Below are 26312 nucleotides of genomic sequence, written 5' to 3'. Positions count from 1 at the left end.
TGTCAGCAGGGCCATGCCCCTCCTGAAGGCTCTGGACAGAGTCTGTCTCTGTCTCTTTCAGCCTTTGGTGGTGGCAGCAGTTTTTGGCGTTCCTTGCTTGTAACTGAATCACTCGAATCTGAGCCTCCATCTTCACGTGACTTTTCCCCTCTCTGTGTCTCTGATCCATATCTCTCACTTTTATGCAGACGCCAGTCATGCTGGATTTAGAGCCCACTCCATTCCTGTTTGTGACTTCGTCCTAACTTGATTACATCTGCAGAGACCCCACTTCCAAATCAGGTCGCATTCACAGGTTTTGGGGAGACACTGTCCAACCCAGTCCACTTTCCACAGAAAAGTTGGCTTAGTTTTCTTCTTCCTAAAATGTGGATGGTCATGGAATGAATTTCAAGAACGTGTGTGCTGACCTCGTGGGAGCGGTGTCAGATGCTGCTCCCAGCCCGGCCCCCGTTACCGTCAGGGGCTCCGCGCGTCTCTCAAGGGTGGTTGCCCGTTGTCGCGGAGAACGCCTTGTGTCCCCCCCCCCCAGCTGCCCTGTGGCCCTGAGAGCCGGCAGGTGGTGCCCAGAACTCACGGACCTGGTGAGCCGGTGCCTGTGCCGCCCTGCAGAGCAGACGGGTGCCCAGCGGGGAGAGCTCACCTTTCATGATTTTTCTAGGGATCTTTGTTGTGATGGTATTTGTTATAACAGATATTGAAATACAGGTGCCAGTATGAACATCCACATTAATTTGGCATAAATACCGACTTTCCAAATGTTAATGACTTTACAGATATTAAGTGTCTTAAAAAGTATTCATTCATTTAAAAAGTAAAGTTTTTTCTAAAGAAAGTATAACTTAATGGAATACCCCAATCAATTAAATTTTTATCTATTATCAACTTTTTAGAGTAAGTTGTTAATTTTACTTTTTTTAATTTGTAGCTAAACCATTTACACAACTGGTGAAGGAAATGCAACTTCATCGAGAAGACTTCGAAATAATTAAAGTAATCGGAAGAGGTGCTTTTGGTGAGGTAAGATAAACTTATTTTTGTTCATTTTGCCTAGCAGCTCCCATCTAGCAGTTTTAGGGTCCTGTACATTGATTTTGGGACGAGGTAATTATTGGTATCATTTGGAGAGTTCTTGGTGGATAAAATCTGAAAGAGAGTTAAGGAGAGAAAAAACAAAAACAAAAGCTGGTGACTGGTGAATTACCCTGAAAATTGTCTTGACCAAAATAGTTCTTTCTGACAGATAAGTTTTTAAAAACATCCGTTTGTCAGTCAAAAAAAAGTGTTGGCAGCGGTTTTCAAAAAAATACAAGAAGGGTCACATCAGAGTGGTGCTCATCGTTCGTAGCTTGCCTACCGTCCTCATGCGATTGTGAGTCCCGCCCCCTGTGTTTGGAGGAGAACAGCTTGTGCACCGGGTCCTTGTGATGAGCCCTGCAGCCCCCCCCAGCTCCGCCTGGAGCTGCTGTCCCTCCTGCCAGCTCCCAGCCCAGCCCGCCTGGGTGTGTTTACAGGCGCTTAACTGAACTTAACTGAACTACATTAACTCCTCTCCTTAGGTTTTGCCGGTGGCACTCCCAGGCTGCGGAGCTGTGCGTGTGGGTTAATGAGATGCTCTGTGTCATGTCCAGCAGCGCGTGTGCTCTGTCCAACACAGCCCTGCTGGACGTGACTCTAAAGTGCTGCAGAGTGGGAGACAGCATTTGTTGTGCACGGTGTACACTTCATATTGGGCAAAATATACGTGGAAAAAAGGAAAGCAGGAATTTAACGAGATAGCTGCTTTGTTCTGAAGTAGCTCATGAGTGGAAACCAGGCCCGTGATCTGTCTTTGAAAACATCTCAGTATTTTTGGTGATTCTTCTGCTACCAGCACCTGACGGCAGCCCTGCTTTATTCGCAGGGCTTCAGTAGAACACACCAAAAGAAAACATTCCTATGAGAATGCTTTCAAAATACTCGAGTGAGAAAGCTCTGGCCTGCCTGAGTGAGTGTGGGCAGTTGTGTGTTGTGCCCTCATTTCTTCCTTGGAAACTGCCCTGGCCTCAGATCAGACCCCAGCCCCACGCTCTGTGGCGAGCCCCGTCTCTCGTCCTCATACCCTCCTCTCCCTCACCCAGCCTGGTCTTCATACCCACCCCTTCCCCAGCCCACTCCTAAGAGCGAATCTCACCAAGGAGTGGGTAGAGGGGAAGTAGCGCCCCGGGGGGGCTGCTTTGGTGGCAGCCTTGTCCTCTGGGATGGCATCTCCTCCCAGGCTGACCTCGGAATGACCCTGGATTCAGGACTCCCCGACCGAATTCAGCTCTGGGCTGGGACGGGATAGGGAGGTTGTTGGGTTTTTTTTTTTTTTCCGGTACGCGGGCCTCTCACTGTTGTGGCCTCTGCCATTGCGGAGCACAGGCTCCGGACGCGCGGGCTCAGCGGCCATGCCTCACGGGCCCAGCCGCTCCGCGGCATGTGGGATCTTCCCGGACCGGGGCACGAACCCATGTCCCCTGCATCGGCAGGCGGACTCTCAACCACTGCGCCACCAGGGAAGCCCGGGTTTTTGTTTTTAAATATTAAGGTATACTTACATGTAAAACGCACAGATCTAGGTGTATGGTTTGAGTTATGACAGATGTCTACACCTGTGTAAGCAGCACCCCAGTCTATATAGAGCATTTCTATTCCCTAGAAAGTTCCTTCCTGTTTCTTTCCAGAGCCCCCACCTCCTGTAAGCCCCACCCTTCCCCAGGTGGCCACTCTCCCGATGGCCGCCAACAGGGAAAAAATTGAGTTCTGCATAGAAATAACAGATCTCTGAGCTCTAGTTAGGATGTGATGAGGTAAGGGAGGGTTTTTGTTGTTGCTCAGTGAGAAGAAAGAGAAAGACTTTGAAAGCTAAACCCAATTCAATTCGCTATATGCTGTCACCGACCGACCCCCTTGTACCAGGAGTTGTGCCGGGCTGTTGGACACAGCACCGAGCAAGACCCAGGCCCATGCGGAGCTCCGCAGTGACAGCGAGCCCGTTAGGGTGTTGGGGGCCAGGGGCAGGGAGAGACTCCAGGGCAGGAGCCGGGCGGCCTTTGGGAGGAAAAAAGAAAGCACAGGAGAGAGTGTTGTTGTGTCAGAACAGCCGGCGGTTACTTTTAGCACTCTTCTTTGCCAAAGGACTTGATGCGAAACTCAGTTCCTGAGTTTAAAGAAGATAACATCGATCACTTTTTAGCTCTTCCCAAATTAAGAGAACGTGTTCTCGGAGCCCCCCCTTTGCCTTTGCTCCCTCTCCAGGCTTTAGCAGCTGCTTCGTGCATTCCCTCCCCCCTCCCCCTCCATCATCTCTCCCTGGGCCCTGTGGCCTGTGCTCAGCACGCCAGCCCTACTTGCCCAACTTCTCTGGCCCCGTGGCCATTCTGGGTCCCCTGCACACGAGCGCCAGCCTTCCTGCCACAACTAGAATTCCGGGCTCTGTGGCTTGTATTCCCGCCACCGCGCTGCCTCCCTGGGATAGTCTCGTAGTCATGTACCTGAAATGCAGCCAACTGCAGCCTCTCTGTCTCTGACAGCACCAAGTGGATCACAGAAGTGAGGATACCCTTAATCATTGTTGCGTCCAGGGTGTTCTTCACATACAGTTCTGATTGAATGGTAGGCCAGGGAAGGGTGAGAGTCTGTGTGCGCCCCCGCCTTGGTGCACAGGTGTGTGTACCTGTGCTGCTGAGGCCATGGCACAGGGTGCTCAAGAGCCCTGCCCCTGAGAAAGAGCTCACGGAGTCCAATTTGAGAGGAGTGTATGAAACGCTTACCTCAGCAGAATTTAGCAAAACGTTTCTAGATTATTATTCAAACAAGGATTGGAGTCCTGGGGCATTGCCCTTTTTCTGGAGCACAGTGACTTTGAGAACACCTTCGTCCTCCCCTCAGCGTCTCGGGGACAGCGGCCCAGGAAATTCCTAAGACCCTGGCACCCTTCTGGAGGCTCGTTCCTCAGCTACCGGGGTGCGGTGCCCAGGGCCATGCTTTCGGCGTGACAGCAGCCCCCCGCAGATGACTGCGTGCCGGGCAACCCAGGCTTCGAGCCCCTGGAAGCCTTGCGGCCACTGGCTACACCGCTGGCCCATTGGCAAGATGAGAAGTCAAGCCCGGAGCGGGGGGCCTGGCCCCAGGGCGGGCTGTGGGGTCGCCACTTGAACCCCACCTGCATGACCCAAGGCCTGTGTGTCCAGACACTGTGCCCTGCCGTCTCTCTTGTTCCTAGAATGACTTAAAGAAACAAAGCTTTGAAAGCTTTGTTTAGAAACGGTTTCAAATTAACAGAACAGTTGTATGAATACAATGGTTCAAAAACAGTCTAACCCTTTACCCAAATTCCCTTTTGCTAGCATTTTATCACATTTTCTTGATCATATTATAGCTGTGCTGCTCTTGCTTGAGCTTGCTCCCTCCCTCCCTCCCTGTGTGTGTGTGTGTGTGTGTGTGTGTGTGTGTGTGTGTGTGTGTGTAATTTTTACTGAACCACTGTGGATGAGTTGCTTACGTCAAGCAAGACCCTCTACCCCTAATACTTTAGTTCCTGTTCTGATAGGGATGGTCTTTGACATAACCACAGTTCATAAACTTAAATTTAGAACTGATAGAACACTTTTTGTCCAATCTGCTGTCTTATACCAGTTTGGCCCAGTGATGTTCTTTGTTTTACCTTTTCCCTCTTGTACTGGATCTGGGCTAGCATCAGGTATTATACTTAATTGTTGTGTTCCAGAATCACTTTTTAATGTTTTGTAAAATTACTTTGATTTGTATTTCTTTACTTAAGTGTCTAATTTTGGGGAGATTTGTAGGATTATCATCTCTCTTTGAAGGAATTCAGACTAAGTTTTCGGCTAGGAAGAAGCTTCTGGTAAACCAAACAAGATTCTCTAAAAATTATTTCTTTTATAGGTCGTTGTACAATAGAGAAGGTTTGTTTTTGGTTTTTTTACATTAAATTTTACTTGTCTACTTATTCTTTTGTTTTGTCTGCGTTGGGTCTTGATTGTGGTACGCGGGCTTCTCATTGCGGTGGCTTCTCTTGTTGCGGAGCACGAGCTCTAGGCGCACGGGCTTCAGTAGTTGTGGCGCACCGGCTTAGTTGCTCTGCGGCATGTGGGAACTTCCCGGACCAGGAATCGAAACCTTGTCTGCTGCTTTGGCAGGCAGATTCTTAACCACTGCGCCACCAGGGAAGTCCTTGTCTACATATTCTTGGTTTGATACGTGTTTTCCATGGACAGATACATTCTTTTTCCTTCTACGTATTTTATCAGAGCTATCTTGCGTGTTTTCTGGAAATGGTCTGTGCCCTAATAGGCCGCTTGTAAAGAAATCAAATTTCCTGTGTTCTGCGTCTCATTTCCAGCAAGATCTGGATCATTCATGAGGCTCGTCATTTTCAGAATTTCATTATTTTCCTCAAAGGTTAACAACTCTACCATTCTTGCCAAGTTAGACCTTTCGTGTAGTAATTACTATGTGGCTTTTTTTTTTTTTAACTCTAACATCTCACCTATCTGGATTATAGCTAATTCCCAGGAAGAAATAGACACTTCTAACATGATGACAAAGTGTGTGCCCAGAATTCTTGTTCTTAGACATGTCGGAGAGCCCACAAAGCCTTTATTTACGCACCGTTTATTTTTAATTTATTCAGAGTCGTAGTGAGTTTGGTCAGTGGTTTCTAAGACCGTAGAGAATAGACAGCAGCTTAGGTGTGGTGTGCCATGGAGTGGCAGTGAGAGGGGTGACTGAGGGCGATGGCTGGAGGGTGATCTCGGTGTACTCGTGGGCAGGGGGCCCTAGCTGGGAGCCCTGCAGAGGAGGGCAGATGCTTCTGACCATCTGCAGGCTCTGGAGCCACATCAGGGCATGTTCGTGGTGGACCCCAGCCCCGCCCGCCGTCATCAGGCTCCGGGAGGGTTATATCTAATTATGACGGTCAGTATAATACAGTCCTAAAAGGCACGCACCTGAGGATGAGCCTCTGCCGCTTCTTAGGCATGTTGTTCAACCCCTCTGGGCCTCAGATTTCACATCTGTAAAGTAAGGATATTAGAAATAGCCACCATCTAGGGCTCTGGAGACGATTAGCTGAGAGGGTGCAGGTCCATTGCTTGGCACAGCTCCGGGCATGGGAAGTGGTCCGTGAGTGTCAGCTCTCATGGTCACTTCAACGATGTTGTTGTGTGGTGGTGTTGTTCAGAAAGTAAGGAAGTAAGTGATTCACTTTTAGAACTCTTTGTTCCAACCCTGCTGTGTGGCTGCCTGCCATTGGCATCAGAAAGGCTCAGAAGTTATTATCACTGCTTATGGTTTTGTGAAGGGGACTTAGGTCAACGAATGACTGATTTATATAGGGTAGGATGTAACATATGATGGTGCAGACATCACATCTGGTGTTGGTAGTAATGGAAGAGTTCATTTGAAATTTGATGAAGACCAGGAGTTCCAAGAGGACTTCCTGGAAGAGGTGGCATTTGAGTTGTACCTTGAAGAATATGGCTGACAGCCAGCACACTAAGGGCTAATAACTATGTGCCTAACCATTCTGAGCACATTAACTGTGTTGACTCATTTGATCCGCACAGCAGTCTTAGGCCAGTCCTGCTGTTATCCATTCTAGTTGTAGAAACTGAGGCACAAAGAAGTGAATTTGCCCAAGTTACATTCCAGAGCCCCCCTAGATACTCACCAACCCAGTGAAGAAAAGATCCCAGAGTTAAGCCCGGGCACGTGCAAAGGCTGGCCGTGGGCATGAGAGGTGGACACGGGCATCGGTGGAGGCGGGTAGGCGTGAGTGGGGATGGAGCCCTTGAATGCAGGAGGGGAGCTTGGGAGCCACTGACGAACTTCAAAAGCCATGACCGTGAAAATCCCCAGACACACCAAAGTAGAGGCCAGCAGAGCCCCATGTGCACCGGTGCTCAGCACTGAAGCGTTTCGGACTGAGCAGATGACATCATTCAAGCTGCAATGTAGTTAAAATCAAGTTTTGATGCTTAAAAGGGCAAATCTTTATTCACATAGAAAACTTTACTTTCCTTAACAGGTCATTTTCCAGGGTTTCCAGGCAATTAAGATTTCCCTGTAGTTATATGAAATGTGCTGACCTTTTGTGTTCCGTTGACTAAATTTTTGTTAAACTCCCATTTGTGTGGCAGGTTGCTGTTGTCAAAATGAAGAACACTGAACGCATATATGCCATGAAAATCCTCAACAAGTGGGAGATGCTTAAAAGAGCAGAGGTAAGTGTGGAGCATTAAATAAATAAGTAAACAGGGGTTTATATGCACGAAAAGGGGTGATGAAGCCCAGCTGGGTAAGACCACATCTGGGCCTTCCTTCCTTGACAAGAGCAGGCCGTTCTTTGTCAACAGGACCTCAGCCCCCTCCCAGCGCCGTCTGCCTTGGTGTTGACTCATTACCAGGTGTCCTGCTCACAAGCTCCCCCTCAGGTGTGTCTGCAGGGGCAGTTTAAAACCTCCATGGAGGGACTTCCCTGGCGGTCCAGTGGTTAAAGCTCCACACTTCTATTGCAAGGGGCCTGGGTTCGATCCCTGGTCGGAGAACTAGAATCCTGCATGCCTGTGGCATGGCCAAAAAAAACCAAAAAACAAAACAAAACCCTTCAGGCATTTATCTCAATTCTGCTCCCTCTGCAGAAGGAATTATTGAATTTGGAAATGTTTTGTATTCCCTCCTCGAGGGGAGTGAAGATTATAAATAAAAGTAGATGGCTGCTGCATGGCAGCCTCTGACCCGCTTTTTCTTTCTTCTTCGTCCATCCCTGTGGCGGCTGTTTCGTGCCCCCGACCCCGCTCTCCCCAGCCCCACGCCCAGCCCCCACTGAGACACAGGTTCTCCCTCTGGTCCTTGCCAGACTCACCTCCACTGCCTCCCAGTGTCTGTACCGCCCGCCCTGTGTGTTCCTCCATTTCACATTCACCTTGGAGCCAAGGGTCCTTCCTTTCCAAGGGCACGTTGCCATCAGCCTCCTGGCTTTGTCCTTTCTGAGCTGCCCCATCACTGTCCTTTGTTCTCTGATTGGCTCAGTGCCCGCTCTGCACCCAAGCCGCTGTTCCCCTCCTCACACCGCTGCTGCCCTTTGTTTGCCTGGCGCTCTCCCCTCCAGAATCGGCCACCTCCTCCTTTCGACATTCCTTCTGTGGTTTCTGGCCTCTCTCATCCTGTCACTAAACCCTCCTTGTGATTCTAGGTGGCCCTTTCCTCTTTTGTTCTGGATTTTTACCTGCCGATGACAGTCGCCACCTTGTGCGGACAGTACACACGCCTCTCACTGAGGCCGCGTGGCTCTCCTGAGCTCAGGTTTTCCCTCCCTCGCCGGGCACTTCCGCTTCAGCATCCCCCCCCCCCCCGCCGCCCCCAGCGTCTCAGGTTCATCATGTTAAACTGCGTGTGGCTTTTCCTCCTTCCCTGTCTACACCCGTTTCCCCTTTCCAGCTATGGCACCCAGCACAAGGTCTTACACCTGTTTATTGCTCAATAAATGCATGTTGGTTGACTGAGTCGTCACCAGTTTTGCAGCCACCAGGGCTCAAAATGTGGGTGGCCCATGACTCGGCCTCAGCCACCCCCTTCCGAGCCTCCGTCCCTCTTGGCTCCGCTGGTGTCCTCCCCGCCATCCTCACCCATCACCTTCCTCACCTCGTGCTGCAGCCTCGGCCCTGGCAGCCCTTCTTCATGCCATCACTGGCATGTTGGCAAACACAGGAAAATCACTGAAGCAGTTCTCTTGTGGGGGGAAACGTCTACTGTTGCATGAAAGTTTGGGAAAGGAAATAAGTGTTTGGGGAAAGAAATACTAGCAGCAAATTCTATTGAAGTTTATATTTTTACAGGAGTGATTGATTTTTGAAAGGTGATAGCTGAGCCATACATGGTATGACTTGTTATGTTAACCTCTGGAGTGAAGTGTGTGTGAGGTCCTCAGGTTAGGGAGAGGTGATTCTCACCTTATCATACTAGTTAGTATTTACCCAGATGTCACAGTGAGTGAGTACATTTTAGAAAAGCAAATATTGCTTTTTAAATGTAAATCTGGTTACACAGAACCCATTTAACTGGCATACTCAGCACCAAGTCCAAGGTTGTCTGCTAATCATGGTGATTATCCTAGAATGTGTACAATGGGCTGTAAGTATGTGTGTGTGTGATACATACAAAAATAATATAGGTACAGTGCTGGTTAAGGTAATTTATCTTTTTATTCACATTTCATTTAGTAGGCTTATTATATTGTATTTTTATTTTTTTAAGTTTATTTATTTTTGGCTACGTTGGGTCTTCGTTGCTGCGCGTGGGCTTTTCTCTGGTTGCATCGAGCAGGGGCTACTCCTCGTTGTGGTGCGCGGGCTTCTCACTGCAGTGGCTTCTCTTGTTGCAGAGCACAGGCTCTAGGCATGTGGGCTTCAGTAGTTGTGGCACATGGGCTCAGTAGTTGTGGTTCACGGGCTCTAGAGCGCAGGCGCAGAAGTTGTGGCACACGGGCTTAGTGGGATAGACGGCATGTGGAATCTTCCCGGACCAGGGCTCGAACCCGTGTTCCCTGCATTGGCAGGTGGATTCTTAACCACTGCGCCACCAGGGAAGCCCTTCGTCGGCTTATTTTAAATATTTAATTTTATAATATTGACTTCAAAAACTCATCTTTAAAAGCATGACTTCAACAAGAGTTGGCAGTAGAAAAGTCACTAGGCAATGGAAGTTCATAACTTATAGACCGGGCTGGGCTTTTAGTTCTTTATTTTTTTGGTCATAAAAGAAAAAAACTGGAAAGTTTATCTGCTCTTAAAACTATTGAACAGTATGTATATTTCCTCTCTGTGGGTACCATACTGGCGATCCTGGTTTAAGAACGGGCTTTATGCTGAATGTTGTTAGGTAGACACTTGAGGATGTGGATCAGAATCTGGTGGAAACAGTGTTCCAGACACTGGGGCTTCTGGGCTGGCCCCGGCCCCAGGACTCAGGTTTTCTTTCTGCTGCCCCTTCCCCAGGCCTGTGGTCTGGGGGCCATGGTAGTTTCAGAACCACTTGTCTCTGCACATCTGGACGTTGTTAAGTTCTCTCGTCTGCTTCAGTTAGGAGAATAGGACACATCTACCTCAATCCCGTTTTCAAAAGAAGAAAACTCTTTTTAAAAGTTTAGAAAAGAGGGCTTCCCTGGTGGCGCAGTGGTTGAGAGTCCGCCTGCCGATGCAGGGGACACGGGTTCGTGCCCCGGTCTGGGAAGATCCCACATGCCACGGAGCGGCTGGGCCCGTGAGCCATGGCCGCTGAGCCTGCGCATCCGGAGCCTGTGCTCCGCAAAAGGAGAGGCCACAACAGTGAGAGGCCCGCGTACTGCAAAAAAAAAAAAAAAGTTTAGAAAAGAAAAACTTGTAGAAAAACAAGTTCTAAAGGTCACCAGGAGACTCTGAGAGAACAGGTGGAGAGCTTGCTGCGGTGCTGTGTGTGCAAACCCTCCCCTAGGGGTGCTGTCATTTTCCTTAAGCTTTGCAAGTTGGAAATACAAGGAGGAGTTAAAATCTTCTGTGGTCAAGAAAGAGGACATCTTATTATAATTATGCCAAAGACCTAGTTCCTTTTAAATACAGATTCTACCTGTGTATTAAAACTCTTTAAAAAAAAAAAACAAACAACCCACAGCAGCCTAAAAGACGGCCTTCTGCCCGTGTGCTACAGGCCCTGGATCTTCATAGGAGAATCCTGTTAGCATCATGTGCATCAGTATACTGTGAATAAATCACATTTCTTGAAAATAACTGACCCAGGTCTGTAACTCAGATCAGTAAGCAGGTTTGTGCCCTGTCCGGCCAGCCGTGTGGCTCCTGAACTGTAGTCCTGCAATGGGGGTGGGGTGGAGGGGATGGGACATGAGGGGCAGCCACACCACAGGCTACCCCGAGAAGTTGGCGACACTGGAATGGGGGGCAGCTCAGAAGCTGTAGCTGAAACGCACGCGTGAGCTGGGGTGAACCTGGCGTGCTGGCCCTGGAAGCGGCGTGTGTGGGAGGGTGGGTGCAAGCCCCAGGTGGGGAGGTGAGTTCTCAGCGGCCCTTGGTGCACCGGGGTGAGGGTCGGGCTGCAGGAGCGGGAGAGAGCAGAGGTTCAGCTGGTGCCAGGAGCCCCACTGGGAGGCGGCAGTGCGCCTGGGTCCCTGCGTCCCAGAAGACAGGGGACACTGTCTCCAGAGCCTCTGTCTGCTTGGGACTGTGCTCTGCAGGGCACTTTCCCGATGGACACAGACTGACTTTCTCCCCAATTCTTTACAGACGGCTTGTTTCCGGGAAGAACGCGATGTGCTGGTGAATGGGGACTGTCAGTGGATCACCACGCTGCACTATGCCTTTCAGGATGAAAATTACCTGGTAGGTGTGGGTCACCAAGAACTTAAGGACTCTATCAAATGGCATCTCACTGAAGTGTTTCGATTCCTTTGTGCTGCCACTAAAAAATGAGTGAGACACTGGAACTGTCGTTGCCTAAATGTATATTTGACAGATAAAACTGAGGGTCTGTTTCCATGTAGTCATCAGGTGGACTTCTTTCCTCTAATCACTAGATACGGTGCTTATTTTATTCTTGGTTTATTATAAACTGGGGGTTTAAAACATTTTCTATCTTGAATTACGTAAAAGAATAAGAAATTGCTGTGGGGATTTAAAATGTTTGACCCTTTAACCGAGTGGGTGTTTCTGCCACGTTTCCCTGACGGCCAGGTCGGGTGGCACGTGCTGGTTTGCAGCCCTCCCCGCTGGAACCGCTGACACAGGTTTTGGGGTGACTCTTGGTCCCCTTGTTCTTGTCACCTGTTTGTTCTGATTGGAGCTGGGGCTCACTTGCCGTGTAGGCAAATCAGCTTTGTGATTCACGTGTGTGGGTAGAATTGCGCTCGGACGCCTAGTAGAACAGATGCAAGACGACCGGTTTGGAGTGAAAGGGAAACCAGACTTTTGGCTCAGGGCCTGAGTGACTCCACGACTGCTTTGTTAGGACTTTTAACTCTGAGAATGACTTTCCAGGTTTGCCTAAACCTAAAAATGTCCGCACCGTGGAGCTCTGGGTAGACGGGGCCTGGGCAGACCTCAGGGAAGCCGGTCTCAGCCCAGCTCCTCTGGCCGGGGCACAGCTGGCATGTTTCCCCAGCAGTGGCCGCATGGGGCTTCGAAGGCAGGGGCCTCGGCTGTGTTCTCGAGAACAGCTGACTTGTAAGTTCACTCTCAGTAGTGGGCTCCGTTTGCTTACAACAAGTGGAGTCATGGAGGATTTCTTTTATTTATCTTAAAATAATCTCTTGCAGACATCAGAGAAATCCCTTAGATACAGTAGTCTAGGGCTAGGTAAAATAGTTTGTTATATTCTTTATTTAGATTGAAAAAACATGTGTTTTGATGGAAGGGGCAGCTGGGGTTTATTGAGCACAACCTATGGGTTATCGCGGTCAGTCTTCCCAGTGGCCAAGTGAGTTAGGCATTCATGATTTTTCACCATTTTATGAATGGGGTCTGGGGCAAGGAGGGAGGAAGTCATTTGTCCAAGCTTATCACACAGGTACAGGGATTGTGCCAGGCCCAGCCCGGGCCCCTCTGGCAGGAGGTGGTGCGCGGTGCCCTCCCTCTGGCTGAGAAAAGAGTCCTCCTGCCCTGGGGCCATCTCTCCATAACCCGTTGCTTCCGGGACCAGTGTCCCTGCGTTGAGTGGACTGTCTCCAGTTCACTTCCTATTTTGACAAGAACTGAATGAAATCTCTAAGGAATGCTAGTCTGGGTCTGCACAGAAGGAAGACAACTTTTTTTGTTTCAGATAAGTTGCCCTGCAGTCAGCGTAGCGTGTTGCCAGCTTATTCTGAGTTAGAACAGCCGGTAAGGAATTCCTGTGATGGAGCATCTTCTTGAGTTTGGGAGCTCCCCAATCAGACGTACGGTGAAGACCGCGGAGAGAAGGATGCCAGGGGCCCTGGCCCTTCCTAGTTCGTGAATACGGGGCTGCAAGACCGGGTTTGGCTCCTGCCTCTGCCACCCACGAGTGGCGTTTTTAGGGGCAGTCACTGCCCTGCGGGGAGGAGGTGAGGAGGAATGAGGCGGGAAGTGAGCGGCCTGAGTGCCGCTGGGGCGCAGGGTGCAGCAGGGTGAGGGGTCTTCCGTGACACGGAGCCCGCCCCACAGAGCCCGCTTGTGTTAGAGTTGCTACTGTGGGTATCTAGACTGGGCATTTTGTAAAAATTAAACTTGTTTCACCAGTAACTAAAAGGGTGTTGCCTTATTGACTCAAGTCAGGATTCTGTGTTATGTGACAGGGGACATAATTGGTAGCGTTCTCTTATTCCAAAAATACGTTTCTACTTGCCTGCCTTATCAGCCTTTGCAGGTTACTCTTCTTGTAAACTTGTTTTCCAGGAGCCCATCAATCGTATTTGGCACCGCTGTGATACACTTTTGTTTTTCTTTTCAGATTTCTAGGTGGACAGGGAAACCGTTGAGCTCCGCTAGATGCGGCGCTTGCCTCACTCCCACTGTTTTCTTTAGGGGCACCCGACTCTCCTTCACCCGTGTGTCCGTCCGCAGGTGCTGTGGTCTGCTCCCCCGGATTACCTGCGCTCTGCCCAGCTGTCGCTCTGCCCACCCTCCCCAGCGCTGTCACCCTTGCCTCCTGCTGGGCCCCTCTCTGGTCCTGCTCTCGTCCCTCCTCCTCGAGTCTGCCCTGCACAGGGCAGCCAGAGGAAGCTATAATCGTGGAGCAGGATGCAGCTTCTCGTGGTTCTCAGAGTGGAGCCCGACGTCCCTGCCGTGGCCCACGGGGCCTGGCCTCAGCCCGTCTGCACTTGCCGCGCTCTTCCCCAGTCGCCGGTTCCCGTGTCTCCAGGGCCCACGTTCCTGCTCCTCTCAGTCCCTTTGTCTGGAAGGCGACCCTGGCCCAGCCGGCTTCCTTCTGCCCTTCAGACCCCCGGGCCTGGGTCCTCGCGGTGTCCGTGTGCGGGAGCCGCCAGTCGGGCCCTCCCACGCCTACAGTTGGGTTTTCTTCCTGGTCCCGTCACTCTGAATTCCTGTGTTCACCTCCCCCCACGTGATGTCAGTCCCGTGGAGGAGGGACCCGTCGCCTAGCGGGTGCCGACAAGTTTGTTATTGAGAGAGTGAGCGAGCCAGACGTCCTTTGAGAGTCGTCTGTGTGACTGGAGTTGTGCCAGGCGTGGGAGCGACAGGACTCCTGCCCGTAGAAGCCGCTCTTGGGTGGAAGGGATGGGCGACAGTGCCAGGAGGCCAGGGTGGGAGGCCCGACTGAGGCTGCCGTTGGGCAGGAGGGGGCAGGGAGATCAGGGAGGCTTCTCAGTGGAGGGGTCGAGTGAGGTGAGTCTTGAAAGCCGAGTTCTGAGGCAGGATGGGAGGGCTGTTGAGAACAGGGATCTGCGGGGAAGGCTTCCTCCTTAGGCCCGGCCACAGGCTGATGGCTGCCCTCTCCCAGGAGACACTCTGCCTCATTTAAGACCAAGGACCTGGAGTCCAGTTGCCTGGGTTCACATCCTAGCTCTGCCGCTAGCTGGGTGGCTTGGGCTGCGCCATCGAGCCTCCTTTCCTTACCTGTAAACCACGGTCATGACGGTAGCTGTGGCCAGGGCAGTTTTGAGGATTAACAGTGATGGTGGAACCTGAAGGCACAGCACATTACAGTTGTTACACCACGAACGGTAGCTCTTAGTACTAGGGTCTCCATAATACTAAAGGATTGTCTCTCTGGCTGAGTCATCGGGGAGTGGGATTTCCTCTCTCTTTTCACTGGTTAAAAGTTAACTGCTCAGGGCTTCCCTGGTGGCGCAGTGGTTGGGAGTCCGCCTGCCGATGCAGGGGACACGGGTTCGTGCCCCGGTCCGGGAAGATCCCGCATGCCGCGGAGCAGCTGGGCCTGTGAGCCATGGCCGCTGAGCCTGCGCGTCCGGAGCCTGTGCTCTGCAACGGGAGAGGCCACAACAGTGAGAGGCCCGCGTACCGCAAAAAAAAAAAAGTTAACTACTCAGACCAGAGCATCCATCTCTTAAAAGCATCAAAGGGGGCGGTTCCTGGGAGGAATAGCTTCTCCAGCGGTCTCTGCTCGGCAGCCCCAGCAGTAGGGGTGCTGGCTGCCGCCCTGACTCTGGCTATGCCAGACTCTCTCTGCCTGGTGAGATGACCCCATCAGGTCTCCACAGCCCCTGGGGCTCCTCCACCGTAGCCTTCAGGGTGCAGCCAGAGGGGCTGTCTTCCAGTGGAAGACTGTCTTCCGGTGGAAGGCTGCCCAGCACTGCTGGCCCCGGGCCCGTGAGTGCTGAGCGAAGGGATGGCCCAGTGCTGTTGGTGGAGCACACCCAACGCCTCGGCCTTTGCCCTCTTGGGGCTCTAGTTTCCACTCCAGCAGTGCATTCTCTGACCCTTCCGTGGGGATGCACCCATAGGAACTTACCTTTCAGTTTGTTCATGAAACTGTTTTTCTAATAAGAGCCGCTGGTTTTGTGATTTTAGGTAATTCACCTCCCTTCTCTGGTCCTGTGTCCTCTTCGTGTGGCAGGAGAAACTGGAGAAATAGTTTTAAAACGCATAAAACTTGATGGAGTATTATTTGTGCTTCCACTTTGGGCCATTAGCTTTTAGAGCACCTCCTGGAGTGTCGAACCTTTCAGTCATTTTTTCCACTGATTAAATATATGTACGTGTATATATGTATTTTCCCCATCTAGGCAGTTATTATCTTAGCATTTGCTCTGAAGAAGATGGTCTGTCATAATCAAGGATGTTTGTCATCTCCACATATTTTTTTCCTAAAGGAGTTGGCGTCTTCTGCCTATGCTAGTTCCTGTGTGCCTCTTGACATGATTTATAAAGTCCTTCCAATTTTGGAGGGGGAGGATTTCTCACAAAGAAAAAGAAAAAGTTCCTGTCCAAGAAGTTTCCATTCTAGCATATCTTCAGAAGAAGATCATCTGTTTTTCATAATCAAGGATGTTTGTTATTTCCACATTTTTTTTTTGGAGAAGTTGGCATCTTCTGCCTGTGCCAGTTTGTGGTCTAGACAAAGAGTATCCAAGTGTTGGGATGTCCTGCCCCCACGTCCCCACACGCCTGGTCCCTCTGTGGACCGATCGCAGACTCTTAACCACCCATGGCCCTGGGGGAGTCGGGTCCCCCACAGAGTTGGAATCAGGCAGGTCATCAACTGCTGGAATCACTCAAATGAGGTGTGGCCATTCCCGAGGTTCCCGGGCAGACAAAGCGGGTCAGGTGCAGGTGACACAGCTTTACTGATGGCAGTGACAGCTCAGCTCACCAGGGAATGCAGCACGGGCCCTGAGAACAGGTTATATAGTGTGTGCTGAGCCAGCAGAGATACCCGTCAGACCATAGCCCAAGATGCCCTTTCTCAAACATTGAATATCCTCCCTGCACATATAGGAACACCAGCCCTTCGGGGAGCAGACACTTGGGGAGACAGAGGCTCAGCTGCCTATCCGTGGGCTGGGGTCTCTAGTGAGACACTGTGAATCTGCATCTGTTCTTTCCTCTCCTGCCTTTACTGTAGGTGAAATTTCCATATACATTTATTTTCCTTTTGTATTTCATTCGTCTCTCACTATATCCGTGAATCAACACAAAACTATTTTAATTTTCATTTCTTTATAATGTATGTTATGGGACTTCATTCTGTTTTTTTTCTTCAGACATTTTGAAAATATTATTATTTTGTATATTCTTCTTTAACCTGATTAAAAAATGGGCGGAAGGGACTTCCCTGGTGGCGCAGTGGTTAGGAATCCACCTGCCAGTGCAGGGGACACGGGTTTGATCCCTGGTCCGGGAAGATCCCACATGCTGCGGAGCAACTAAGCCCGTGCGCCACAACTGCTGAGCCTGTGCTCTAGAGCCCGCGTGCCACGACTACTGAACCCCTGTGCTGCAACTACTGAAGCCTGCACGCCTAGAGCCCGTGCTCTGCAGCAAGAGAAGCCACCGCAATGAGAAGCCCACACACCGCAACTAAGAAAGCCCGCATGCAGCAATGAAGACCCAACACAGCCAAAATAAATAAATTTTTTTAAAAAAGGGCAGAAGAACTGATAGACATTTTTCCGAAGAGGAAATGCGGCTGGCCAACAGGCACGTGAAAAGACGCACAACATCGCTAATCGTCAGGGAAACGCAAATCAAAACCACAGTGAGACATAACCTCACACCTGTCAGAATGGCTGTCATCCAAAAGAACACAAATAATGAAACGTTGGCAAGGTTGTGGAGAAAAGGGAGCCCTCCTACACTGTTGGTGAGAATGTAAATTGGTGCAGCCACTATGGAGAACAGTATGGCATTTTCTCAAAAAACTAAAAATAGAATTACTATGTGACCCAGCAATTCCACTCCTGGGTATATATCCAAAAAAACCCCCACCAAAAACACTAATTTGAAAAGATATATGCACCCCAATGTTCATAGCAGCATTTTTTTTTTTTTTTTTTTACAATTACCAGCCTAGGCGTCCATCAACAGATGAATGGATAAAGAAGATGTATATATGTATATAACACATATGTAATGGAATACTACTCAGCCATAAAAAGAATTAAATTTTGCCATTTGTAGCAACATGGGTGGATGGGAGGGTATTATGCTAAGTGAAATGAGTCAGAGAAAGACAAATATTGTATGGTATCACTTATATGTGGAATCTAAAAAATAAAACAAACTAGTAAATATAACAGAAAAGAAGCAGACTCACAGATACATAGAACAAACTAATTGTTACCATTGGGGAGAGGGAAGGGAGAGGGGCAGTATAGGGGTAGGGAATTGAAAAGGGGGTTTCTATGGGATTATATGAGAACATGTGTGTGAAACTTGAAAATTGTAAAGCACTATAGAATTTAAAGAGTGTTTCATTCAATAAAAATGAAGAGGATTGGGGTAAAATATTTCTGAAGAATATGAAAAAATGATTTGTACAAATCAAAAATAATAACACTGCTAGTTTACATAGGAAGATTTAACGATATCAAGAAATCAGCAGTCCTTTCAGGGGCTTCCCTGGTGGCCCAGTGGTTAAGACTCTGCGCCTCTATTGCAGAGGGTGCAGGTTCAATCACTGGTTGGGGAGCTAAGATCCTGTATGCCGCCCGGTGTGGCAAAAAAACCCCACAACAGTATCTTGTATATCATTCAGCCATAAAAAGGAACGAAATTTGGTCATTTGTAGAGACACGGATGGACCTAGAGACTGTCATACAGAGTGAAGTAAGTCAGAAAGAGAAAAACAAATATATTAACACATACATGTGGAATCTAGAAAAATGGTACAGATTAACCGGTTTGCAAGGCAGAAATAGAGACAGGTGTCCCCTTATATGGACACCAAGGGGGGAGAGTGGGGGGGTGGGTGGTGGGATGAATTGGGAGGTTGGGATTGACATACATACACTAATATGTATAAAGTAGATAACTAATAAGAACCTGCTGTATAAAAATAAATAAAATAAAATCCAAAAAAAAGAGAAACCAGTGGTCCTTTCATCAGTTTATAAATGGAATGTGACTTCTATATTGATACCATCTGATTGTGTTGTACAGGTAGAAATTTTATTGACAAGAAGAATAAGTATTTACTGAAATCTCTTCTCAACTACAGCAGCATTATGGTCCATCAGGGTCCTTGTTCTGGGGAGGAAGTCCTGGATGACAGGAACAGCAGGAAGCCGTCCACCCAGACTTGAGGAGTCCAGAGCTCCTGCAGTGGAAGCTGACCTTTGGTTGTTAGGTTTCGTGGTGACTGAATGTCATCTTCTCTGCCCTTCTCTTCCCAATTGTAGTACTTAGTCATGGATTATTACGTGGGTGGTGATTTACTGACCCTGCTCAGTAAATTTGAGGACAAGCTTCCAGAAGATATGGCAAGATTCTACATTGGTGAAATGGTGTTGGCTATCGATTCCATCCATCAGCTTCATTACGTGCACAGGTAATCACCTTGTTATATATCTTATGGAAATCACCTTTAATGTGTCAGGATATTCCTTTCAGAGTCCCCTGAGTCGTGGACCCCAGTTCCAGGCTGTGCAGGGAAGTCGTGCAGTTAGTGGGTCCTCCCTTTGACTGCCATGCTGCAGGATGCCTTACCAGGTCGCTGCTTTACACCCCAGCACCTGGCTCCCAGGAGACCCCAGCTTTATGTGACTGTTGTGACGCTCTAATTGCTGTCAGCTGAAGTCACCTTGTCTTTTGATATTTACCTGCCATTGGCTCATGTTCTCCCCTGCCCAGCCTCCAGAGCTCATGCCTCAATCACCCATAAAACACTCAGGAAAGGGGGCCTGGGTTGAGGAGAGGGGCTCACATCACAGCATCGTAAAGGACTTGAATTGAGTGAGTGTAACTAATCTTGCATGTCAGACGGGGGCGGGGGGCGGGGGGGGGCGGGGGGCCCCCTCCCGCCCTCCCCACCCCTCCCCCGCCAGGACAGCGGCCTTAGTGCCTCAGCCAGCCTGTGCCTCTGTGTCAGTCTCATTCTACCATTTAAGACAGTGCTTTAATCCTGTGGGGTTTGGGTGGGGTTTTGTTGGTTTTGTTCTGTTTTATTTTTATCAAAGTATTTCACGGCAGTAGCTTTAAAAAGTCAAATAGTTGTACAGGGCTTAAAACAAAACGTGAGTCTCCAGCCATCCCCCACCCTGCTGCCCCTTGCCATAGGTAATGATGGACAGTTTTTACTTGTTTCTTCTGTTTACTTCCATATTTCTAAATAACGGGCTTCATTGCTGTTTCACTTTGTGTGGGGGGTGGGGAGTCTTAGACCACATCTATCGAAATGGAGATTTGACTCTTTGACACAAGTAAGTACATCTGTCTCTCATCCCTGTCTCCCACACAAACTCTCAAACTTCCCTCTCCCATCTGGCCCCAGTTAGTAAAATACAGTTGGCCCTTGAACAACATGGGTTTGAACTACACGGGTCCGCTTATACTCAGATTTCTTTCACTAAATACATAATACAGTCTTACACGGTCTGTGGGTGTAGACCCACGGGTATGGAGGGCCGACTGTGAAGTTATACTCAGATTTTCGACTGCGCAGAGGTTGGCACCCCAGCCCTGGTGTTGTTCAGGGGTCAAATGTAATAACTTTTGGTTAGATCAGTGTGTGGTGTTTATAGTATACTGTGTAAATATTACAGATGAGCCTGGTGGTATAAATAGTTACACTTCCTATATAAAGTTTTGTTTCTTCTGGAGTTAATAATTGCACTGTTTTTTTCTTTGGCTACTTCTCTGTGTTGCTGCCACTAACTATCCCCAAATATCGTGACCAAATTGTAAAGCTCTGTACATTCAGACACACCAGCAATCCTCGATCTACCTTCCTGGATCCATCCCTTCTGTCTTTCCCACGCCTTCCTGCTCTGGTGGCTCTCATCGTGAGGTTTCTTTTTGAGTGGAGAGGTTCTCTTCCCGTCTCCCTGGGATGGGCTCCCTTGTTTTCTGAGTCGTGCGTCTTTCTGTTTCTTGGTTTATTCTTCTGATTTGGTGGCACATATCCTCCAGCAGTTTCTGGAAAAGGAGGTGTGTGAAATAATTTTTTTGAGAGGAGCATCTTAATTCCCTTCACATACGTGACTGACAGATGATCCCGTGTGGAATTCAGTGTTGCCGTCGAGAGGTTTGCAGCTGTCATGAGTCCCCTGACCTTGCACTGTGGTCGGGCTGAGCCTCTGAGCCTGTCAGGGATTTTCCTAAGCAGACGCAGCTCCTGCTCTGAGGGAAGCAATGGCTCCCAGCGTCAAAGGAACAGCCCTTCAGGTCCTGCCAAGAGTGTGACCTCATTGCCCTGTGGGTGGGGGGGGGGCAACTTGCCTGGGACCACACGCTCCTGCCCAGGGCGCTGTGCATAGGTCCCCGTGTCACGGGCGAGCCCAGGGAGCTGCCCCCCATAGCGGTTGCTGCTTTTAGGGCCATGAGGTTTGGGACGGGGCATTTCCTCTTTTTCCTGTTTTCTTTAATGTCGTTATGCCTGCTTTTATAACAGTTATTGTTGTTGTTTTCAACGTTAGATTTTATACTCTTCTTGAGAGAACTTTGCCTAATTCACAACAGAGAGATGAATGTCTTTGTATTTGTCACAGAGCTCCAGGGAAATTAATTTGACTGCCTTTTGAATAGTTTATTCTTTCCTGTTTTTCCCTAATTAGGAAGCTTTCTCCTCATTTTCTTAATTGGTTGTGTAGAAGTTTTGCTCTATCTTTTAATCTCTGGGCATGGTAGGAAACATAAAAATAATGCAAGAATTTTTTTTCCCTCAAAGTCAACTCCATATTCCGACTAAGTGCTTGAATGACCTAGTGAAAACAGTAAGCTTTGCGTTTTTGCTAGAAAGTTCACAAAGTTAGGTAATACAGGAAGTCAGTCCTACCCAGTCTCCGGGAGATGTAAGTTGAGGCTGCGTTTGGCGGGGCCAGAAGGAAATGAGTTTCATCAGCACAAGACTGTTCTCACTGGTGGATTTGAGGAGCGTGGTTCAGACCGTAGCTTGGGGCCCTTTCCCGTGGGAGGATGTGGGCCTTGGCGACTTCAGGCAGCGCCCGCCGCCCCGCCGGCCGGGCTTCTGCATGTGGAACGGCTGCTCCCTGGCTCTGGACCCCTGCGAGGCTCACTGTGCCAGAAGCAGTGGGGAGCTCGGACCTGGGAGCCCACCCCCCCGGCGGGTGCCGCCGCTTCCTGAGAGGTCAGCCCCCGATGCCAGCAGAGGCAGAGACCGAGAGCGACAGGCTCACAAAGGATTGCAGCTGGGAAATCACATCCCCAGAGAGAACAGAATACACACAGCTTACGATCGAAATAAGAACAGGTACACTTTTAAGAGAAGGAATATTCAGAGAACAAGAAAGGCCTTAGAAAAGGAAAATTAGAAAGCCGAGGAAAAGAGGCGTGGAGTAGGAGTAGAGGACCTGGACGAAGACAGAGGCGGCCCGGGGCCTCCAGGAGCCGGGCTGGCGCGGAGGCCCGTCCGTGGAGGCACAGGGACCAGCCCCGCGCCACCTCCACCGAGCCTGCGGCTTGGTTTTGCAGTAGGAAGCCCCACGGGCACACTGTGTGTCGCTCAGAAATGGGACAGCAGTGGGCGGGAGGGCCTCCCTTCTCAGCGCATCACGGGCAGAACAGGAAAGGAAAATCAGACTGCAGTCTGTCCAGGGCTGTAATCCCACCCACCCAGCCCCGCCACGGCCAATTCCACCGTTTTAACCAGAGTCACAACAGCCGACAGAGAAAAGGCCCTTTCGGGGGACTGGAGCTGCTTCTCAGCTGTGCGCCTGACTCTACTGGAAAAGCGGCCACTGCCGGGTTTGGAGGGAGAATGGGCTGGGTTAGTCCCAAGCAGGGTGGTGGCCCATGGGGACGGTCAGCTCATGGATTGGCTGCTCTCTCAGTTGGTGCTGTGGGGACCACCTGCCCAGCCCAGAAGCACTGCTGGTAGGAGCTCTGGGTTAGTCCTTGCCCTCGGCCTCCCTGGTGTTTTGCTGAGAGGGCCTTTCTTTGTAACCTCCCTGCATGCAAATAGGCAATTCAGTTTTTTTTTTAAATAACATTTATTGATGATATTATATTTTAAGTAGAGAATCATGCTGCCCAGATAAACCAACACCATTGGGAAAAAAAGGTGCACACAGATGGTTAGCAGCTGAACACCTCTGGAGGGTATGAAGGGAGAGGGACAGCCTTTGTGAAGACCCTCCCCACCCGTCTTCTTAGACTCAAGTAGTGATTCACTGCTGCATAGTTAGGACTTTTCCCCTTTGTATCTAAAAGCAGTCTGTGGGGAGACACTTTAAGATCGTGCATGCATCCTCTTCAGAGTTTCTCTCCTACATTTAGTATCTGTTGATGATTTTTGCCCGGGCCAGCCTTTACTGTGATGGTTGCAAAATGACGATTTCCAAACTCCAGGATCCACTCCACGTTGAAGCACCTTCCTTCTCTCCCATTTGTCTATTTATTATCAGTGTGGGTACCTGGATCCTTTGTCACCCCAACGGTTTATAATTTGTCATTGTCTGAATTCTTTTTATGCTTATATTGTCCTATATTTGGCCAGTGGAAGCCCCTTCTACCTGACTCCCATGTTTCTGACATGCCCTCATCGTTTTTGAGAACTGCCTTAGTTTCTGGCTCATCTCGTACCTTCTCCGAGGAACCCTGGTTCCTTTAGTGGGGGATGGTTTTAAAGACCATATCTGGGTGCTGGGTGTGCTCGAGTTACAGGGTGTCTGTTTTAGGCCCCTCAGTGGACAGAGTAAAGTGCATGTCTGTACACGTCCGCATTTATACATACAGACCCATGTCTAATTTGGGAATCACGAGTTACCCTTCTGGCTTTCTCCCGGTCCATTTCCGTCTCCTCCTCTGGCTCCCGGCAGCACCAGCACATCCAGTCATTTGCCCAGCGCTGCCATGTATCTGAAGTAGCTTCAGAATCGCTCTGCTTTTTTTATTACTATAATTTATAAATTTATTTATTTATTTACTTATTTTTGGCTGCGTTGGGTCTTTGTTGCTGCGCGCAGGCCTTTCTCTAGTTGCGGCGAGCGGGGGCTACTCTTCATTGCAGTGTGCAGGCTTCTCATTGCAGTGTTCTCTTGTTGCAGAGCATGGGCTCTAGGCGCGCGGGCTTCAGTAGTTGTGGCTCGCAGGCTCTAGGGCGCAGGCTCAGTAGTTGTGGCACACGGGCTTAGTTGCTCTGCGGCATGTGGGATCTTCCTGGACCAGGGCTCGAACCCGTGCCCCCTGCATTGGCAGGTGGATTCTTAACCACTGCACCACCAGGGAAGTCCTGAGCTACCAGGGACCCTCGCTCTGCTTTTATCCTACTAAAAACAAACCTAACCCTAGCCCTAACCCCACCTCCCAACTGCAAGTGTCAGGTTCTCTGCCGTAAGTTACTTAGGTTTGGGGTTTTCTTCTACCCCATTTCCCTTCAGTGCTGTTGTGTTACTGGTTTGAAATACAGTTGGGTTCACTGGTTTCATCAGCTTTCCATTTCAGCTGCCCCTTCCCATCTTTGTTGATTTCGTTTCCTTTTTTAAGCATGTAGAACTCAAGCATGCTTCGATAATACCAAAACTAAGCAAGGTTATACTCAGAGCTGTCCCTTCCTTCCTTATCGCATCCACCTCATTCCCTGCCCCTTCTAAGTAACCAGTTCCTTGTTTTCCGTTTATTGTGTGTGTGTGTGTGTGTGTGTGTGTGTGTGTGTGTGTATGCAAGATGAGCAGACATGTTTCCTTATTTCTCTTTTCCTTAAACAGAAGGCAGCATGGTTAAATATGCACCTAACGCATTTTGTTGTTTTCACTTAACGTATCCTAGAAATCATTCTGTATCAGCTCATGGAGCTCTTCATTCTCTTTTACGTTTGCACAGCACGCCACATGTATCGGTACCATAGTTAATTCTCTTGTGGGTGGACATTTAGGTTGTTTCTAGTATTTTGCGATTATAAATAATGCAGTAATGAATAACCTTGTACCTACATCTTTTTGTATTGTCGGTGTGTCTTCAGGGTGAATTCCTAGAAGTGGGATCACTGGATCGACAGAGAAATAAAATACATATTAGGTATATACTAACATTTTTTATTAGCTTTATCAGATGTTGCCAGTTTCCATCCGTAGAGATACACCTTTTTGTGTTCCTACCAGCAATGTATGAAAGTGCCTGTTTCCTTGCAGCCTTGGCAACATAGTGTATTTTTATGTTTTTGCCATCTGATGGATTAGAGATGGTTATACAGTTGGGTTTTTTTGTTTTTGTTTTTTGTCTTTCTTGTGGAGTTGAATTTCATTTTTATATCTTTCTGTGTGAGCTATTTATTTCATGTCATTTACCCATTTTTCTGATTTGTAGCTTTTTCCCTTCAGTTGCTAAATATTTGCCCTTTATCTGTAATATATGTTGCAAATATTTTTTCCCAGTTTGCCATTTGCTTTTTGATTTTGCTTATTGTAGTCTTTTGCCATGTAGATTTTTTTAATGTATTAAATTTATCGGTCTTTTATTACATTGGGATTTTGAGTCATAGTTAGAAGTACTTTTTTTTTTTAAACCCCAGAGAAAAAGAAAACCCATGTTTTCTTCTAATAGTTTTATTTTTAATGTATGGATCTCTGATCCATTTGGAGTTTATTCTTGTATAAAGAATGGATCTTGGGCTTCCCTGGTGGCGCAGTGGTTGAGAGTCCGCCTGCCGATGCAGGGGACACGGGTTCGTGCCCCGGTCCGGGAAGATCCCACATGCTGCGGAGCGGCTGGGCCCGTGAGCCATGGCCGCTGAGCCTGCGCGTCCGGAGCCTGTGCTCCAGCAACGGGAGAGGCCACAACAGTGAGAGGCCCGCGTACCGCAAAAAAAAAAAAAAAAGAATGGATCTGATTTTATCTTTAACTAAAAGGCTCTTCAGCTGTCCCAGCATGAAACTTATTTGTGTCTGCCCGCTGATTTGAGATAACATCTTTATTATATACTCAGTTTCTGTATGAATTTGGTCTGTTTCTGGACACTCTATTCTGTTCCATTGTCGTCTTTCTCTCTGTGGTCTGGGACCACACTGCTTTAATCATGGAGGCTTGAAATCACGTACGGCCAAGTCCCCCCATCATACCTCTTTCTCTTCAGTGTTTTTCTAGCTATTCTTCCATGTTGGTTGTTCCATATCAACTTGTCTGGCTCCAAAAAACAGGACATTTTATTTATTTATTTTTAAATTTGATGGGCCCTTTAGTCTGTAGATTCAGGTCTTTTTTACTTCTGGAAAGTTCTCTTGGAGCATAGTTTCAAATGTTAGTTTTATTGTTTTGATTTCTTTAGGGACTCCTGTTATGTATATGTTGTGCCTTCTTTGCTTGTCTTCCATTTCAGTCTCCAGCTACTTTCTCTCTGACCCTTTTTAATTCTTTGTCTCATTTTTATTCTTCCAGACCTTTTCCTCCATTTCTTCAATGCCTTTCATTAGATTTTTATTTAAATTGATTCCCCTTTGGCATCTTATAATTTAGTCCTTATTTCTACTAAGATTTTGTCTTTTTCTTCTGTTTCTTTCCTGGGTTAAATCAACTCTCTTTTCACTTCTCCCCATGTTTGTCTAGTTCTGTTTGTAGGTTTTTTTTGTTTCCTTTTTGTTTTGCCACACTGCAGGGCATGTGGGATCTTAGTTCCCTGACCAGGGATTGAACCCACGCCCCCTGCAGTGGAAGCGCGGAGTCTTAACCACTGAA

General features: G+C 48.7%; 1 protein-coding gene across 2 annotated transcripts in view; it reads left to right on the top strand.

Moving 5' to 3' along the window:
- CDC42BPB (CDC42 binding protein kinase beta) overlaps positions 1-26312 on the top strand; it is a 113262-nt gene that overhangs the window by 43398 nt on the left and 43552 nt on the right. For both annotated transcript variants that reach the window (XR_003796040.1, XM_029239161.1), the window contains exons 2-5: positions 929-1020; positions 7185-7268; positions 11319-11414; positions 18866-19014. Coding sequence is in view for 1 of the 2 variants with exons in the window: in XM_029239161.1 (XP_029094994.1) it covers positions 929-1020; positions 7185-7268; positions 11319-11414; positions 18866-19014 (421 nt within the window). In the remaining variant the exon portion in view is untranslated. The remainder of the gene's footprint in view (positions 1-928; positions 1021-7184; positions 7269-11318; positions 11415-18865; positions 19015-26312) is intronic.

The sequence above is a fragment of the Monodon monoceros genome, unplaced genomic scaffold (assembly GCF_005190385.1).
Source record: "Monodon monoceros isolate NGI ecotype Baffin Bay Population unplaced genomic scaffold, NGI_Narwhal_1 Super_Scaffold_21, whole genome shotgun sequence".
Lineage (NCBI taxonomy): Eukaryota > Metazoa > Chordata > Mammalia > Artiodactyla > Monodontidae > Monodon > Monodon monoceros.
This window is presented reverse-complemented; position numbering and strand designations above follow the sequence as displayed.